Source organism: Engraulis encrasicolus, chromosome 11 (assembly GCF_034702125.1).
Source record: "Engraulis encrasicolus isolate BLACKSEA-1 chromosome 11, IST_EnEncr_1.0, whole genome shotgun sequence".
Taxonomy (NCBI): domain Eukaryota; kingdom Metazoa; phylum Chordata; class Actinopteri; order Clupeiformes; family Engraulidae; genus Engraulis; species Engraulis encrasicolus.
In genome coordinates, this window is record NC_085867.1 from 51,703,663 (window position 1) to 51,718,662 (window position 15,000).

Sequence of the window (15,000 nt, forward strand, 5' to 3'; positions counted from 1 at the left end):
AACACACACACACACACACACACACACACACACACACACACACACACACACACACACACACACACACACACACACACACACACACACACACACACAAACACACATCTCAGACACGCATCACTGAATCTTCTCCTTCTCTCTGTTTCCTTCTCCAGCAAGACATGCGTATGCCGTTATACTCTATTTCTGTCTGTTTCTGTGTATCTCCTTTTCCTCTCTCTCCCTCTCTTCTTTTTAAATCTAAATATACTGTAAATCTAAATCTTCTTCTTTTTATCTCCAGCAAGACACACGCACGTCACCATCCTCTCTTTCTATCTGTTTCTGTGTATCTCCTTTCCTTTCCTTTCCTTTCCTTTCCTTTCCTTTCCTTTCCTTTCCTTTCCTTTCCTTTCCTTTCCTTTCCTATCCCCCCCCCTCTCTCTCTCTCTCTCCATCTCTTGTTTCTAAATCTAAATCTGAATCAAATCTAAATCTTCTCCTCCTCCTCTGTTTCCTTCTGCAGCAAGACACCCGCACATCGCCCTCGCTGCCCAAGCTGGACCTGCACGTGATCCCCGTGTGGAAGAAGGGCATCACGGGGAAGGGAGTGGTCATCACCGTGCTGGATGACGGCCTGGAGTGGAACCACACGGACATCTATCCTAACTACGTAAGTCCTCCTCTCGTCGCTACGGCAACGCCCACGGCAACCATGATGCGGCTGAACGTTGCCCTGTTCCCATAGCAACCCCCGTAGCCCAACCAACCAGCACAGACACAGACACAGACACAGGCAGACATGTAGCCCCACTCACACAAACGCACATAGGCTTGCCTTCTTTTTCTTTTTCCTTTTTCTTTCTCTTTTGCTTTGTTGTTCTCTCTCTCTCTCTTTCTCTTTCAGACACACACACACACACACACACACACACACACACACACACACACACACACACACACACACACACACACACACACACACACACACACACACACACACACACACACACACACAGTGGCAAAAAAATTAAATGAGAAAAGACTGAGCACAGTATTTCACTACACTACACACAAGTGTGCCAGGCCGCCTAATGGAGTATTAACATAAAACCCTCGGATGGAGATTTTATCCAATGGCCCTCATTTAGCAGCAATTTATTCATCAGTTTTTTTAACCAGGTGGGCATTATACACTCTCTCCATCTGAGTGTACTTAGAGTCTGTCATTTTTTTGTGTTACAGGTTAACTAGATGGGGCTAAAGTGCTTTTAAGCCGGCAATGTTGTTCCACTGTGGCTCGTCTCTCATGTAAAAAAGGCCATGGCAGAGTAGCTATGTTTGCACAGTCACAGTTTGGTGTGTCAACATACGAACACACACATGTGCACACATGTAGGCCTACAGACACAAACACATCACGCACGCACACACACACACACACACACACACACACACACACACACACACACACACACACACACACACACACACACACACACACACACACACACACACACACACACACACACACACGGCAGAAATAAAGGAGACAGAGATAGAATGGGCTGAGCACACACAGATGGGGGCTTTCGCTCGCTGTGTAATTACGTCTCTCAATTACAGAGCCTTTCATTAACCCACACACAAACACACGCTACACTGCACTACACTACACTCTCACACAGCTACTGAGACCACTGCACTCTCCCTTACTACAGTTGTAAGGCATTACATTGCTTGCATTTAAAACTTATTTACCTCAATTTGTCCTTACTGATCTATTTAGTGAGAACTGAGATGTATCTTGATATGTTGAGGATATGATATGTTGTGACAATGATCATGTTAATGAAATAGGTAAATTAAACACAAAATATAACGTGCTTTTTTCCTGACCTTTTTCCTTATTATTACTTAAATGGTACACATAGAGTCTAAACATTGTAGAGAAAAAATATAATAAAATGTACACTTAAGAAAAGCATTATATACCGTATTATACATTTATACTGCATATTGTACATATTGTATAACACCAGGACTGTAACACTACTTATTGATGATGAAAAGCCGTCAGCCCTCTTCAGATTGATGATTTCCCGAGTGGTGTGGTGTGACTCAACATTTGTGCCCTGACCTCAGAGCAGTGTAATCATGGGAGGATTGGACGTATGCACACGACTAAGTGACTGATTTCCCTTTGCTGGCATTGTCGTCACGGTGACGCTGACTCACCAGCGTAGAGCTTTCTCTGCCCCCTTTATCCCACCATTACGGCAGTCACCAAATCACCACCTGAGACTGATGGGAACACATTACTGTAGGTCTCAATGATTGGCCGAATTGAGTTTTTATTTTTAATGATTTGGTAGAATCATAAAGACTGGAGAAAGGATTACAGGAACAAAACTATACTACTGGTTTGCACACAAATGGCAACTCAACAGCTGCTGGATTTGATATCATATACTGTATATCCAAACTAGGGCTGGGCGGTTCTGGAAAAAATGCGTATCACGGTTTTCTTGATGAAAATTAATATCACGGTTTTCTGCACGATTTTTTTCATAAGCGCCGATTTTCCCCCACATCTCAGTGTTTCTGAAGAAAAGGCTGAAATTAAATTAAAAAATGAGATAAAATCCAGAATTTTAATTAATCTCCATCTCTATTTTAATCACTTTTTTGGAATAAAAACTAAAAAAAAACCTTCTCTCATCAAAAGTGAACCTTCTGTAGGTGAAAACCTTCATCACGGTTTTTTAACGGTATACCGCCGAGCCCTAATCCATACCTGTTGCGTGTGTTAAATATACCGTATGCTAAGGTCCTGTTTTTGTGTGATGTGTTTGTTGTTTGTTGTCTTCATTTTGTTTAGGATCCAGCTGCAAGCTATGACTTCAATGACAACGATCCCGACCCCTTCCCACGCTACGACTCTACTAATGAGAACAAGTGAGTCATTCTTTTAGCTTTTCTCTGCTATTCTTTACAAACATCATTTTAGTGTTTGATCACCAGCTGACGTCTGAGTTCTATGCCCTGCAACAGTCGCAGAAGCAAGAGCTAGTGCTGCCATTTGAACGTGAATACACACAAATACCAGGAAAAAAAATATTGTGGTGCGCAGTTCCATTGCTTCACCTTGTCCACTGTGCCTGGACCAGAACAGATGTCAGTTTTACAACAAATGGTGACAAATCAATAAAATGGTGATTGTAAGTCATTATATTGGTCATTATATTATTAATATTTTTTTCTAAAAGAACTACTGTACAATTATTTTGTTGCCTTTGTTGCTTTTTGGACTGTCAGACAAAATCAAAGTTGAGGTTTTTTTAAGGATTTTCTCCAAACCTCTGGTTTAGCCAAAGGGAAAAGTCCATTTGGATGAGGTGGTGTAGGTAGATGGACTCTCTGTGATGATCTCAGCTTTGGTATGAAGCCAGCATCCCGCAGGCTGCCAGGCCTTCCTGCACACCGCTCAGTGACTGCGGTAAAATTTAGCTCATCAACTGGGGCCATATGGAGTGTGTTTGGAACGTTCAGTAGCATATTCCAGATCATATCGCTGGATCTGTGCAAGAATGCCATGAGGCTGTCTCTGTTTGTGGACAAGGTCAGGGCAGACATTTTGTTTCTGTGTGCACATGTAAGTAGTAGTGTCATCATGCCATGGTAGTTAAACTGCTCTATATTTAACATGTGCTGTTCTCAATAAATTAAATGTCTATGGTAGTAAACGTTGTATCTACTAATTTTGTCTTATAAGAAAAGTGAAATGAAAATGCACAAGGAATTCATGTTTTTTGTTATTTGTCAGCACTTCAGTTTAAATTGTTGGTTAATCATATTTCAAATACTGTTTTTGTGAACAGATTGCATGTTTTTATTTCATTTGTTAGCCGGGAGCCAAGCTTTCCTTATTACCTAGCAACTGCAGTGAAGTGTGGTGGCTGTCTGTCTGTGTACGTGCATCAGCAAATGGTGGACATTGGATAGGATTTGTGAAACTAAGAGAGAGATTGGCAAGGACCACTTAAAATGAATTTAGATAAGCTTTTAAAAAGTGTCAATAGTGAGCTCTCAGTTTAGAGATTTATTGGAACGAGCTAAGACCAAAGAAGACACATGCACTTCTACTGATAAAAATGTAGAGCAACCAACACTAGGACATGCCTTATTTGTGATGCCGGAAACCAGACACCAATGATATATGGCACAAAGAAATCTTCTGACAGGCTTGAATATATGTAGGAAAATATGCAAACCCTACCAAATGATTCTTGACTTTGAAGGATTAGCTTTAAGATAAAGACAGACCACACTACATACAGTGGTGATGTGGAATGCCATCTATGATAATGAGAAGCTGATTTTGAGAGAGGGGCATCGGCATGCGACCAAAGTAAACGGATGCTAAGGCGTCTGCCTTTATACACTTGGCTGGGTAATCCCTCTCTGCCTGACTGCCGTCTTGCGTAACACGTTCAAAACTGAACTCTGCAGCCCAAACAAGCAACTCCGCCAGACGCATTTCTCCTCATTGGAATTAGGTTATCTGAAGAGCAGAAAAGAGACTGCAAAGAGGCGTTACCATTTGTATGTTCTACCATTGCAGTTAAATACCCACACTCATTGGGTTATCCGTAGCTCACAACTACATTCTGCCCATAAACTGCTTTTGTTGCACAATGCCTTGCCCTATTTACCACATTAGTGTGTAGGAAGTTAGCTTCTCTTTCTCTGATGAAGCTTTTTCACTTCTGTCAATCTGATTCAAGGAAGAAAAAAAGCAACAAATTCAGCATGACATGCAAGCAGAACTTGAGCAAAAAGGAGGAGCATGAACAAGATGGTGGAGCAGAGAGCAGAGGGGGCAGGAGAAAAAAAAAGATTACATGCAATTTAGCTTTTTTTTCTCTGACCAGATATTGCCAAATAAATCAATCACATTGTCACCCAGATTAGGTACTGTACATAAAACCTAAATGCTGATAGATGTCTGTTGGTGGTGCAGACAGAGGCAATGATGGGGAACAACATCTTTTCATCAGAAAGGCAAGACGTTAATGTGTATAGTCATTACTGGCAGCTGTACTGACAGGCAAACCATCAGAGAGAAAGACTAATGAGACGCGCCAGGAATGAGGCAAATAGCAAGGCACACTACTGGGGACAGAATTAGTAGACACAGAAGAATGGCATGAGATGGTGAAGCAGCACTAGAGATGGTGGAGAGGAGGAGAGGAGAGGAGAAAAGAGGAGAAAAGAGGAGAGAGGATGGAGAAGAAAGGAGAGGAGAGGGTGGGAACTGAGACCGTGTGTCACAAGGACAGACAGGCACACAGACACACAAGCGTACACAGACGCACAGTGTATTGCAACAGTAATTTCCAGAACCACAATAATGAGGAAAAACGCTCATTAATTTTTGTCCCCACGCCCCCCTTTCTCTCTATCTCTCTTTCAGTCACTCTCATCCCCTCTTATTGTCTCTGCTGCTCTGTCGCTTTCTTTCTTTCTTTCGCACACAAAGCCTCTCATCGGGTGACTCACTCCCTGCCAGCTGTGTTGGCTGCAGTTTCAGAAACAGATACACGCAAATGAACACACACACACACACACACACACACACACACACACACACACACACACACACACACACACACACACACACACACACACACACACACACACACACACACACACACACACACATTCAGACACACACACACACACTTCAACCCCCGTTTTTGTGATGGTGCACTTTGTTTGTTATCATAGTCTGGGAGGTCCTTGTGTGTAATTGCTTCTGCCAAACAGCCTTATTTATCTTGAATTGGAGAGCCAGGGAGATCGCCGGATGAAGGCCTGTTATTAGCACCTCTTTTGGCCATGGACACCCTCACATGCACACAATGTTATCAAACATGCTGCCAACAACACAGTCAAGTGGGGTTGTGTGTGTGTGCAGGTTGGTACACACATGTCCAGTGTATGTACGGTATGTGGGAGGTTATGGTCTTTAGCCTCGATGAAGAGGGTCTAGCTCGGATTGTGGCACCCTTATCAAAGGATGTGCCTTGTTATGAAATATTTCTGAAATTACATTTCAAAGATGGATTCTTCTGTGTTCAGTCATGCAGGAACAAAAACATATACAGTACCACATCCTCAATAAAGAATAAGGTCTCTCTTGGATTGTTGGTATGAAACTGGTATGAAAATTGTCTGAAATATTGTTTCATAGAAAGGTGTATAATCTGGCTATTTCAGCCTTGAGTATTAAGTCTCTCTCTCTCTCTCTCTCTCTCTCTCTCTCTCTCTCTCTGTCTCTCTATCTCTCTCTCTCTGTCTCTCTCTCTCTCTCTCTCTCTCTGCAGACATGGTACTAGATGTGCTGGTGAAATTGCCATGCAGGCGGACAATAATAAATGTGGAGTAGGAGTGGCATACAACTCCAAGGTCGGAGGTAAGGAGGTGTTTTGTGATGAGCATATGTTTGTGTATGTCTGGTGATGCTTTTGTGTGCTTATTGGAGTCACATGGTTTCACACAGACACAGCCCATACAGCGCTGCCTATTCGTATTGGCACCCCTTTTACATTACAAATGTGCAATATATCCATAAATTAATGGAAATATACACAACTTCTACCACCAGGATATTTAAATTGGATCTCCAAAGATTTTTAACAAGACATTTATTTACATTATACAAGGGTACCAATACTATTAGGCGCTGCTCTATCACCTATGACGTACACTTAGCTCTGGTATCCATGTATTGGTGTAGGTATCCGGATGCTGGATGGGATCGTGACCGACGCCATTGAGGCCAGCTCTATTGGCTTCAATCCCAACCATGTGCACATCTACAGCGCCAGCTGGGGGCCCAACGATGACGGCAAGACCGTGGAGGGGCCCGGACGCCTGGCGTCGAAGGCCTTCGAATACGGCATCCAGAAGGTAGGGGGAAACGTCATTTAACACATTATCAGGAACGTTACGTATGATGTTTTTTTAATGAGTTGCCTGAATGTAGGCAAACTATTTTGTGTAACATTCAGTACAAAAACAGTGCTCGTCATTCATTTAATTAATTGATGAATGAATGAATAAATGAATGAATACTGATGCAGGTATGTTGTCTTTGGTGTATTCTAGGCTCCCAGCAGATGATCATGAATGGCATAAATGATGTTTATGAATCGTCTTCATTTGTGCATTTGTCTGTATGTCGTTTGTGTGTTGTAGGGTCGTGACGGGAAGGGCTCCATCTTTGTGTGGGCGTCCGGTAACGGCGGTCGCCAGGGCGATAACTGCGACTGCGATGGCTACACCGACAGCATCTTCACCATCTCCATCAGCAGCGCCTCGCAGCAGGGCCTGTCACCGTGGTACGCCGAGAAGTGTTCCTCCACCCTCGCCACCGCCTACAGCAGTGGAGACTACACTGACCAGAGGATCGTGAGTACTACCTCTCCCTTACTCTCCTGCAGGGTTTAAGGGAGTCATACTTTGGTTCTGGTTACACGCACATGGATATTTTTTGTCTGTTTAAACGTAAACATGACACGTGGATAAAAAATAAAATTCCATTGTGCGTTTTAGCCCCCTTAATGGGATATTTTTAAAACTGTAAATCTCCAATGGCCAAAAGCAAAACCATTGCGTTTCCAACAATATCCATAGGCCTATACTGTTTTTGTAAACAGATTCTTAATAGCAGATGACATTGCTTGGTATATTTAGAAATTAAATCTTGCTTCAGTAGAATTCAACATTTAAAGGATTTGTCGGCAGTGGGGTTGATATCTGGATAGCCTGGGAACTCCCATACTGCCTTTAGTTCTACACAATCGTTTCGACTTGTGATTAGGTCTGGTGTTGACCAGGCAAGTATCTGGCAGCCTTTAAGGCAGTTCTTACAGGCAGATACTAACTCAATCATTTTATTGGGGGATATTATACCAAAGGATGAGAGGTGCCTCCCTCCAAATACCCTATGCAACAAACATATTCTGTAACAGCAACATCAATAGCCTGGTATTGGATTTCTAATCAGTGCACAATCAAAACCACAGGGATCTGATTGTGATTGGCTGAAATGGAATGGTTGACGTCCCTTGCAGCAGAACAGCATTGCGTCAGGATGAACTTGTTTTCAACTTTTCACTGTTAGTGTGCCTGCCCTTTCTTGCCTTTCTTTTGATTTTGCTGCATAGATTGTATTAGACAAACTCTCTGTAGTTACGTTCCCACCTATTAAACCTTACATTAGTATTCAATCGTGTCTCCATTTCTACTCCTTTGTTCTCTGCCAGGCTGTGACGGTTCCATCCGCCATGTCTTCCATATTTTAGTATCCTCCTCGTCTCACTGTCTCCCTTGTGTCTCAATGGGTGGGAAGAGAGACATACAGTAGTGCAGTAGACTCACTACCGGGATTTGGCTCATAAACTTTATAACCCATGAAACACACCCTGAGCAAAATGTGTAGCCCCACTTGTCTTGGTGTCACCTCAGCTTCCGAAAAAAAAACAGGCTAAAATAAGGTCATCTGGAACATCGTGACAGTTCTGACTCATGCATCTCCGTGGGTGTTGACTAGACATGTCAATAGCTCTGTCGTTCTTCTCTGCTCTTCCATTTGGCAAAAGGTCGATATTTTTTTGCAATTGAACTTGCTGCTTTTTGGCAATGCTGTGCCACATGTGAAAACAGTCCTTATAACATGTTATTACCATGATGTGACATGTCCCATTACATTTTTAAAAGGTGCATCTTTCCACAGTAATTCTGTTTCTTACTGCATGTCTCCAGTCCATTCCATTTTAGAATCTGTCACAAGGGGAAATGTTGAAGACAGAGTCATATTACACTATGTTATGTGATGTGATTTGATGTGATGTGATGTGATGTTTTTATGACGATTCTTTACCTCTGGCTGTTTGTCTGCAGACGAGTGCTGATCTGCATAACGAGTGCACGGAGACCCACACGGGCACATCCGCCTCTGCCCCACTGGCTGCTGGGATATTCGCCCTGGCTCTTGAACAGAAGTACGTACCGTCCTCTTCCTCCACATTTTGCCATTCATCCGTTCAAGCCAACGGGTCTGACATTGCCTGGACACCGCCAGACCTCATTACAAGTGAGATAAGGTCTGGAGACCTGCCTACTGTAAATCCCGTAGGGGGATGTGTGGTTTACGATTGATGACGGCTGTTTATTGGGCGTAACACGAATGTGTATGATTTGGCATATGTGGCCCATAGTCAATCTTGTCAGTTGAATCCATTAAAACAAACTGCAGTCCTCTCCATTCTACGCCTCTCCGCTCTCTGATTGGAATCCATGATCGGGATCCGCGGTCATCGGGGCCGGTGTGCGGGGTTGTATTGAAAACAGTGGAATGTTGATGATAAGACTTTGGTTGTAAGCAACTTCATGAAGTTTTACCACTCTCAAGCTCCAAGAAGGAGCTTTACCACTCTCAAGCTCCAAGAAGGTATTAAGATGCTTGCAACTAAACTTTTTAGATAACAGTATTACATGACATTACACTTAGCTGACGCTTTTATCCAAAGTGACTTACAGTTATATAGGTACAGACTCTATTGGTTACAGGCCCTGGAGCAATGTGGGGCTAGGTCCCTTGCTCTTGGGCACATCAGTCATGGATGAATGTGCTGGTAAGGGGGGGTTGAACCTGCAACCCTCTGATCTAAAGGCCAGCGCTCTAACCATTGAGCCCTGGTTGTCCTTTAACATGACTGGAAAGAGCGAGATTCTTCCCAGATGACCTTGATCACTGTGGTGAGGTGAGAATAAGCAAACCAATCTCTCCTGTGGTTGCAGTCCGGAGCTGACCTGGAGGGACCTGCAGCACATTGTGGTGTGGACGTCGGAGTTTGACCCGCTGGCCAACAACCCGGGCTGGAAGAGGAACGGGGCGGGGCTCATGGTCAACAGCAGGTTCGGCTTCGGCCTCCTGAACGCCAAAGCCCTGGTGGACCTGGCAGACCCGGCCACCTGGAAGCACGTCCCCGAGAAGAAGCAGTGCATCGTCAGGGACGAGAGCTTCCAGCCCAGGTGTGTGTTTATGTGTGTTTCTGTGTGTTTCCGTGTGTCCTCCTGCCTGTGTAGACGACAACTGAAAGAGAAAGTAAAAGTCCATCATGGTGTCGCACCCACTGCCCATGCGCACCGTGTCCTCTGGCTATGCCTCCATACTACACCGTGGCCAATGCATTTTCCAGCCAGTAATCGTTCTTCTCCAATCTACAAACGTACTTTATTTGGCCTTTGACCTGCTGCTACCACAGGTGACTTCACTAACAAGCTCATCAATCTGGCTGAAGGGGTGTGATAATTAAGATCAGCTGGTTCATGAGATTGGCTAAATCAAATATTTTATGGTTTTTTTTACCATGTCTGCACTTCAATGTGCATGTGTATACACAAATGATTCAGAGACTGGCTGGGATTGTTTTTTTGGGATTGTTGAGCGTGTGTGTGTGTGTGTGTGTGTGTGTGTGTGTGTGTGTGTGTGTGTGTGTGTGTGTGTGTGTGTGTGTGTGTGTGTGTGTGTGTGTGTGTGTGTGTGTGTGTGTGTGTGTGTGTGTGTTTGTGGTGTGGATTACTGGATTAGTGCTTTCTACGTTTCTGTAGCTCATTTGTGAAATACTGACCTGGGTAGAAAATAACTGCACAAGATGTCCTATTTCCATGAATGGCGCAGCAGGCAGGCACGCAATGTACAGTGTCATCTTGTTCACCCTTGCTGATACAAGGAAGCAGTGCATTATGGGATTTTAGTATTTATTTTGAGTCCCTCATACTGTCTACTCTACAGTATTAATATTCCAGCACTGGGATTGTACAAAACACAAATAGGCCAACTTTACCCGTGCCAGTTATTCCTGTGTCATTTAGCTATGTTTTGGATCACAGCAGCTGCTAAATGCCGCACTGCAGTGTAATATAAAAGACACCATTTGATTATTTTCTGAAAAGATATTGGTTAAAAACGTCATATCGTGTTGTTTTGTAACTTATTTTACCATACCGCATCATAATGTAATGTTATGTAGTCCAGCTTCAGCTGAGAAATGATGGGAAAGCCTCCGGAGAAGGTAATCTTATTAAGAGAGAGGACCACCCGGGCTCATGGCAGACGCTAATGCAGCTAGTATTTATACTTACAAAGAGTGTGATGCATTACTGCAGCCTGCCAACCCAGACCAGACACACACCCTGACTCAACTCAGTAAATTCCAGACATGAACACACACACACACACACACACACACACACACACACACACACACACACACACACACACACACACACACACACACACACACACACACACACACACACACACACACACACATACGGATCAAGATAAACTCTTCAACCCTTTTGCCATCTGCTGCTGTACAGGGTAATGCAGAATTATTTTTATAACAGCAAAGGATTCGCTGCTGCACATAGTGTGTGTGTGTGTGTGTGTGTGTGTGTGTGTGTGTGTGTGTGTGTGTGCGTGCGTGCGTGCGTGCGTGCGTGCGTGCGTGCGTGCGTGTGTGCGTGCGTGCGTGCGTGCGTGCGTGCGTGCGTGTGTGCGTGTTTGTATGTGTGTGTGTGTGTGTGTCTGTGTGTCTGTGCACGCGCGTGTGCACGCGTCTGCATGAGCATGCTTTGGCACGCATGTGTACATGTGTATGTTGCGTGCCCAGTCTCTGTTTTCCTCGCTAAGGATGGCCGTGAAAACATGAGATTTAGGTTCATATTCTGCTGTGAAAATTCCCTCCTGCTGTGCACAGCAGCAGAGTGCTGATGTTGATGCTGAAAACCTTCTGTTACACACATAGGATCACAAACCGAAAAATCTGCATTTTCACAAGGGGTTACTCCATCTGAAACATTGGCCAACTGACATAGTCGGCCCATAAAGCCTGGAAAGTAATGCTTAGGGGAAAAAAATACCGATTTCTTATACAAGTGAGGTCAGAATTCTACAATAAAGACACTGAAATCATTGTATTGTCATAAGGGGGAGATGCTGAGCGCTCTTCTTTGTTAGACAGTGTACTCCAATGCAGGTGCTCTTGAAGTTAAACGACAAAGTCCATTCTTCCAAACTTGTTGGCCGTTGGGCCTACTTCAGGCGACTCTTGCATAGAGACAAGGAGTAGTATGGTGTATAGTAATTTAAAAACCCTTTATTTTAACTGGGGTACGTACAGTGCCCTCCATTATTATTGGCACCCCTGGTTGAGATGTGTTTTTTAGCTTCCAAATATTTTATTTTTTTTCTAAATAATAGGGGACCTTAATGGAAAAAAAGAGAAAAATCCAACCTTCAATACAAGTGCATTTATTCAGTGGGGAAAAAATCCCACATAAAGAAATAATTATTTGACATCAAATAATGTGTGTCACAATTATTAGCACCCCTTGTGTTAATATTTTGTACAACCCCCTTTTGCCAACAAAACAGCACCTAATCTTCTCCTATAATGTTTCACAAGATGGGAAAAGACAGAAAGAGGGATCTTCAGCCATTCCTCTTTGCAGAATCTCTCTAAATCATCCAGAGACCTGGGTCCTCTCCTCTGTACTCTCCTCTTCAGCTCACCCCACAGGTTCTCAATGGGGTTGAGGTCAGGGGACTGAGATGGCCATGGGAGGAGCTTGATTTTGTGTCTGGTGAACCATTTCTGTGTAGATTTGGCCATATGTTTAGGGTCATTGTCTTGCTGAAAGACCCAGTGACGACCCAGCTTCAGCTTTCGAGCAGAGGGCAACAGATTTTGATTTAAAATGTCCTGGTATTTCAAAGCATTCATGATGCCATGCACCTAACAAGCTTCCCAGGGCCTTTGGAAGCGAAACAGCCCCACAGCATCACTGACCCACCCCCATACTTCACAGTGGGTATGAGGTGCTTTTCAGCATGCGCATCTTTCGTGGCACGCCAGACCCACTTAGAGTGTTTGTTGCCAAAAAGCTCAATCTTGGTCTCATCTGACCAAAGCACACAGGTCCAGTTGAAGCCCCAATACCGCTTGGCGAACTCCAGACGCTTGCGTTTTATGATTGTGAGTGAGGAAAGGTTTTCCTCCGTGCATGCCTCCCAAACAGCTTGTTGGCGTGTAGACAGCGCCTGATGGTTGATGTGGGAGACTTTGTGACCCCAGGATGCTACCATTTTGGTGTAATTCTGTAACAGTGAGCTTTGGAGATCTTTTGATTTCTCTTACCATCCTCCTCACTGTGCGTGGTGGCAAAATAAACTTGGGTCCTCGTCCAGGCTTGTTTACCACTGTTCCAGTTGTTTTGAACTTCTTAATTATTCCTCTCACATTGGATATGGGCAGCTGCAGTTGAGTGGCAATCTTCTTGTAGCCTCTGCCTGACCTGTGAAGGTCGACGCACATCTGCCTCACTTGTATGCTGTGTTCCTTTGTCTTTCCCATGTTTAAGAGTGGATAAGAGAAATGGCCTCGGTGTCACGTCATATTTATACCCCAGGGAAACAGGAAGTGATGAATTACTAATTAAATGTTCCTACATACTCTGGTAAACTTTGTAAACTACTGTAGAAATGACAGAAATGCTTCAATTATATTTATTTCCAGGGATTTTTTTATTTTCTTACAATTCATTTGAGTTGAAGGCTACATTTTCCTACAATTTTCAGTGTGACAGTATTCTTCTGCAATAAACACTGAATTTATTTTAAGGCTTTTAACACATCTCAACCAGGGGTGCCAATAATTATGGAGGGCACTGTAACTAAAAACGCCAACCGGTTTCAACCTCACAGGGTCTTCATCAGGGCGTGACAAGAAAGAGTTCGTTTGCGTGACCTTTTATCAGTTCACATGGTCACATGATGGTTCCGGTAGGGTACATGGATATTGTCATTTTCAGTGAATGTATGAAAGCACATTGATATAAACACTGCAATAGAAAAGTATAATATTAAAGAATAATACAGTATATTAAAGCGTGGTATTGCTCATGGGCTACCTAGCGATTAAAGAGTAGCCTACTCAAATACATGTACATATTCAGACATATCAGGCATCAATTTTAAGTCAATTAAAAAGGAGGGTCATCCATACTCATTGTGGTCATTCAGTCATTACAAAAAAGGTCTAAAATCTATTTCCTCATTGAGGCCTGGGTAATTCATTGCATCCAAAGTGTGTATCCAGAATGTTTCCTTTTGTAATAATGTTTTGAGGCGGTCACCCCCCCTAGGGGCCGTAGGGATGTGTTCCAGGGCTTCAACTTTTAGTGCCCTGGGATCTTTGTTGTGCGCGCTCTGGAAATGTCTTGCCATCGGGTAGTCCTCATTGTTGGTGCGTATTGCGTACTTGTGTTCGGCTACCCTTTCCTTCAGGCGCCTCTTAGTACGGCCAACGTAAAAACAATTGCAAGGGCAAGAGAGACGATATACTATATGCGTCGTGTTGCAGTTCACAAAGTGTTTGCATTTGTAAACGTGTTTAGTTTTAAAATCAGTCCATTCCTTGTGTTGCATAATGTTCGCGCAATGGTTGCATGAGGATTGTAAGCATTTAAAAGTTCCCACAGGTTTTTTCAGCCAAGTGTCATTCTTGCGCGCGGGGAGGTAGCTGCGTGTGAGCTTGTCCCGTAGGCTGGGAGCGCGCCTGTAGCAGAACGTCGGCATATTTCTAAAAGTGTCGTGCAGTGAAGGGTCGCTTCGTAAAATGTTTATTGAATCATTATATTGTCATTTCCCCGGTGCAAATGATGGTGCAACTTTTTTCATTCAGTGTCTAAATGATTCACTGTCTAAAAGTCACCTGGGCAGATTGGCATTGCTCTCTCTCTGGGATTAAATATCTGTTAGCCCATTTCAGGAGAATGTCCTGTAGAGCAGGAAATGTCCCCCTAGAGCCACCTGTCAGAGCTATATCAGATGCAGGCATGAGGGAGCGCTCTCCTGCCTACATCACATACCCTTTAATCATG

The 15,000-nt window shown here is 43.6% G+C and overlaps 1 protein-coding gene across 1 annotated transcript in view; it reads left to right on the forward strand.

The window, feature by feature from the left end:
- pcsk1 (proprotein convertase subtilisin/kexin type 1) overlaps window positions 1-15,000 on the forward strand; it is a 26,972-nt gene that overhangs the window by 7,613 nt on the left and 4,359 nt on the right. The window contains exons 4-10 of the mRNA XM_063209763.1: window positions 506-652; window positions 2,861-2,937; window positions 6,369-6,457; window positions 6,782-6,954; window positions 7,243-7,455; window positions 8,950-9,050; window positions 9,850-10,083. Of these exons, the coding sequence (XP_063065833.1) occupies window positions 506-652; window positions 2,861-2,937; window positions 6,369-6,457; window positions 6,782-6,954; window positions 7,243-7,455; window positions 8,950-9,050; window positions 9,850-10,083 (1,034 nt within the window). The remainder of the gene's footprint in view (window positions 1-505; window positions 653-2,860; window positions 2,938-6,368; window positions 6,458-6,781; window positions 6,955-7,242; window positions 7,456-8,949; window positions 9,051-9,849; window positions 10,084-15,000) is intronic.